At 43.0% G+C, this 3,686-nt stretch overlaps 1 protein-coding gene across 1 annotated transcript in view; it reads left to right on the forward strand.

The window, feature by feature from the left end:
• Nucleotides 1-1,910, forward strand: part of LOC119420531 (reticulon-4 receptor-like 1) — a 148,868-nt gene extending 146,958 nt beyond the window's left edge. Inside the window, exon 3 of the mRNA XM_037687943.1 lies at nucleotides 1,014-1,910. Coding sequence (XP_037543871.1) covers nucleotides 1,014-1,910 — 897 coding nt within the window. The remainder of the gene's footprint in view (nucleotides 1-1,013) is intronic.
• The last annotated feature ends 1,776 nt before the right edge of the window (nucleotides 1,911-3,686 follow it).

Below are 3,686 nucleotides of genomic sequence, written 5' to 3' on the forward strand. Positions count from 1 at the left end.
GACCCAACGAATACGACCCGACGAGCAACAACACAGAACAGACAGCTTTTATACAAGGACAAGACAAGACGTGATTACAACAGCTGTGACGAGACAAAGGTGGCACCAATTAAACTGACGAGGAAACACTAGGGAAACACAGACACAAACAGAAACAGTAAATGGTACCATCCTTACACTCAGCACATAAACATTTTAAAAATCAAAATTGTATAAAACACAATAACATTTCACAAACCAAACCCACTCACTGGCATTCAATGAGAATACAGTGTGCCTAATATCTTTGTTTAGGTGTATTATTTATTTAATAATATTGTTTTATGAAGTGTAAAATGGAAGCAAATGCTAATTATCAAGCAAAGCATTCAGGATATTGTTGTAAACATGTTTATACACAAAATGTACAGTTTAAAATCAAATACAGTAGTCTCTCGCTACTTCGCGGTTCGTTTATCGTGGACTCGCTCTATCGCGTTTTTTCAAAATAAAGGCGGACATGACACACTGTTGAATGACTGATGGATGAGCCACATGATCGGCATGGAATTTTAATTTAAAATAGGTTATTTTAAATTATTTAGCATATCATCATACTGCAGGATAAGCTTCCTGCTGCAGCTGATCAGCTGTTTTCCATACAGAGCAGTGAAGTGGACGTGGCCAAGAGCGCTTGCAGGTGGCTGAGAGCAGAGGAGGCAGGGAACTGAAATCATGACATTCTATGCTCTTTTAGTATGTTTAGAGTTTAGAAATGTTTAGAATATTGCATGAGTGTGGGAAGGGTTAAAAATGCCTTTATTCATATATATATATATATATATAAAATAAACTACTACTTACTACTTGTACTACTATTCCTACTTTGTGGTTTTTCACTTATCGCGGGGCTTCAGGGTACAGATCCCCCACGATAAACGGAGGAAGTTAACTGAAGACTATCTATAAAAATAATAAATGTGCCACCACTCATTTGAAGCTTCTCTCTTTTATATTTTCTTTTATCTTTGCAGGACAACAAGTTGGAGTTCTTAGAAGATGATCTGTTCATCGACCTGCTGAACCTCAGCCATCTCTTCCTGCATGGAAATCAACTGTGGAGTCTTCGCCAGAACACTTTCCGAGGCCTGGGGATCTTGGACCGGCTCCTTCTGCATCAGAACCGAATCCAGTGGGTTGATCGCCAGGCTTTCCACGACCTGCGGCGCCTCACCACCCTCTTCTTGTTTAATAACTCCCTCACTGAGCTGTCTGGTGCCACCATGACTCTGCTGCCAGCTCTGGAGTACCTGCGCCTGAACGACAACCCATGGGAGTGCGACTGCAAGGCTCTGTCTCTCTGGGATTGGCTGCGAAGGTTCAGAGGTTCCACTTCTGATCTGATCTGCGTTTCTCCGCCAGAGCTGGCAGGGAGGGACATGAAACTGTTAAAGAAAGAGGAGCTACCCAGTTGCTTGTCAAGTGAGGGGCATGGGCGTGACATGCCAGGTGGGGAGACGGAGCATGGGGAGTCTTTAAACCACCTGAATCGTCACCGAAATCGTCACAACCACCATCAGAGGCCATACCTGCCACATGGAGACCAGTATAGCCTGCCTTCACCCGCACCCCTGCCACGGCCACCTAAGGGGAGCCGTAAAAACTGCACCCGCCGGGGTCGCAAGGCAAAGGGAGGGATCAATGAAGTGCAGGTTCTTCTGGAGGGAGGTGAGAAAGACTATTCTCCAGATGGAGGTAAATATGACATGTCTGGAAATTCAAGAAGAAGAAATAAGTGCATCCCCAGGACTTCTGTTGGTCCACCAATTGGGGTGCAGAGAGCCAATAACGTGGCAGGGTCACGCTCTGCAGATTTTATTTCCTGTTTCTCTTCAGCTCTGCTTCTGTTATGTTTTGTGATTCTTCGCTGACACAGACGGTGGACATTTATGTGTTTGTGGTGCAACTTGACAATTCATTCTCCTGAAACTCCTGCTTCTGGCATTTTAAGGAGACATGTATGGATAACTGCGTGTGCACTTGACTGTGCATTTAGAACACAGTATGTATGCCTGTGGTACCATTAAAAGGATCCATGTGACACGTGGCAGTCAGGTCGAAAAATTAATCTCATGATGTCAGTGAGGGAAAAAACAGGGAACTTTTCTTTGTGTGTCGGTCATAGAATTTATTTACGTGCACATATCAAGTATTGAGCCAATAACTCATTTAAAGAATAGCAACAGCACAAACATTTACATGTTCAGTTAACCCTCTTAACTACTCATACAGATCTTTCCAGCTGTCTTTGTCATTCATTAGCACCTTAAGATCAAGAAAGAAAGCACTGCAGACACAAGAGGCAGTGAAATGTGTCATTGTGCAGAGTTGTAGCCATAATGGCTGTAATCACTGTCTGTCTACTGATTAATTGGCTCTACTCTCACATCTTGTGGCAGTTTTAGCTCACATCTGTATCCTCGGCATCCAAGAAATGCCACTGAAATTGTGGCAAAACAACATAACTATCAATTCTTCAAACCAGTCCTGTCGAAAGCTATCATTCGTCCTCGACGTCGCATCCCAACTTAGAAGCCATTCAGCATCACACGGTCATGCTAAAAGCCAACTGGTTCCCTTCAGTGTAAATGAGCGAGCGTATTATGTGCATTATCTTTTTGTGTGACTGTGGGTGTAAACTAAAGAAAAAAATACACAAAAGCCATGCAGGTAGAATGAAGCTATACAGCAAGAGTGCCTAATGGGAGCCATTCTCCATTAAGAACAAACTCTAGAGGCAATGGACTATTTCTCAAGCTCACTGGGAAATGGAGGCCTCGTACCTTTGGGCCAAGGAGCAGTTGAGGCTTTGGTCTGACTCACAAAACTTCTGACTCACTGAAACCAATATGCACTTTCCTCAGTAATGCTGTGGAAGCTCTGTGTCGTTCAGACTGATCACTCAATCCACAAAAAAAAAGTCAAAAAAGAGAAGAAAGTCACATGAACTAAAGTGCGGAGGAACTCCTGCAAAGGTCTTGAATGGAATCAGCAGAGGAAAACAGAACTTTAAACGTCTAAAATTCCTACCAGTTTTCATCTATAATGTATTTTGTGCACTCTCAGACTGAGGAACTTGATGATTTGCAAGTCTGATTGGAGAGTTGGATTTTACTGCTGCTAAGGTCTAAGGAGAGAAAATCCCACCGCACCCTTTTGGAGGCTCGGAGCTCTTTCTGAATTCACAAGGACAAAGGCGAATGAGAGGACATGGTGCTCCTTGTGGTCTGGAGGACTTTAAGCATGCTCACCCCCTGACAAATCCTGATCAACCACCTTCACAGCCCACTGCAAAACCTCTAACCCCACTTAGTCCAGGGTCTTCTAATCCCAGAGTCGAGGAGCAGAGACGCTGTCTCGGCTTTGCCATTAGACGTTACATTTTTTTTTCAGTGCAACTTGCCCAAAGTCTTAAATGTTCGGTTTCAATAAGTAAATTATGTACAGATGCAAACAGGTTTTCTGAATACCTTAAAGTGACAGCTCAGTTTATTAGAAGTGGCGTTCTGCAGAACACGTAATATCTTACCCGTTGTACTCTTTGAATGCCCTCAGTTTAGAAATAAAGCTAAAAAAATGTACTTACTGCAGCCCTGAAAACCAGTCGAAGAAATAAAGAAAAAATAAATTGGCTTTTTTTGGCTCAA

Source organism: Nematolebias whitei, chromosome 14 (genome assembly GCF_014905685.2).
Source record: "Nematolebias whitei isolate Nwh7 chromosome 14, NemWhi1, whole genome shotgun sequence".
In the NCBI taxonomy this organism is placed as follows: domain Eukaryota; kingdom Metazoa; phylum Chordata; class Actinopteri; order Cyprinodontiformes; family Rivulidae; genus Nematolebias; species Nematolebias whitei.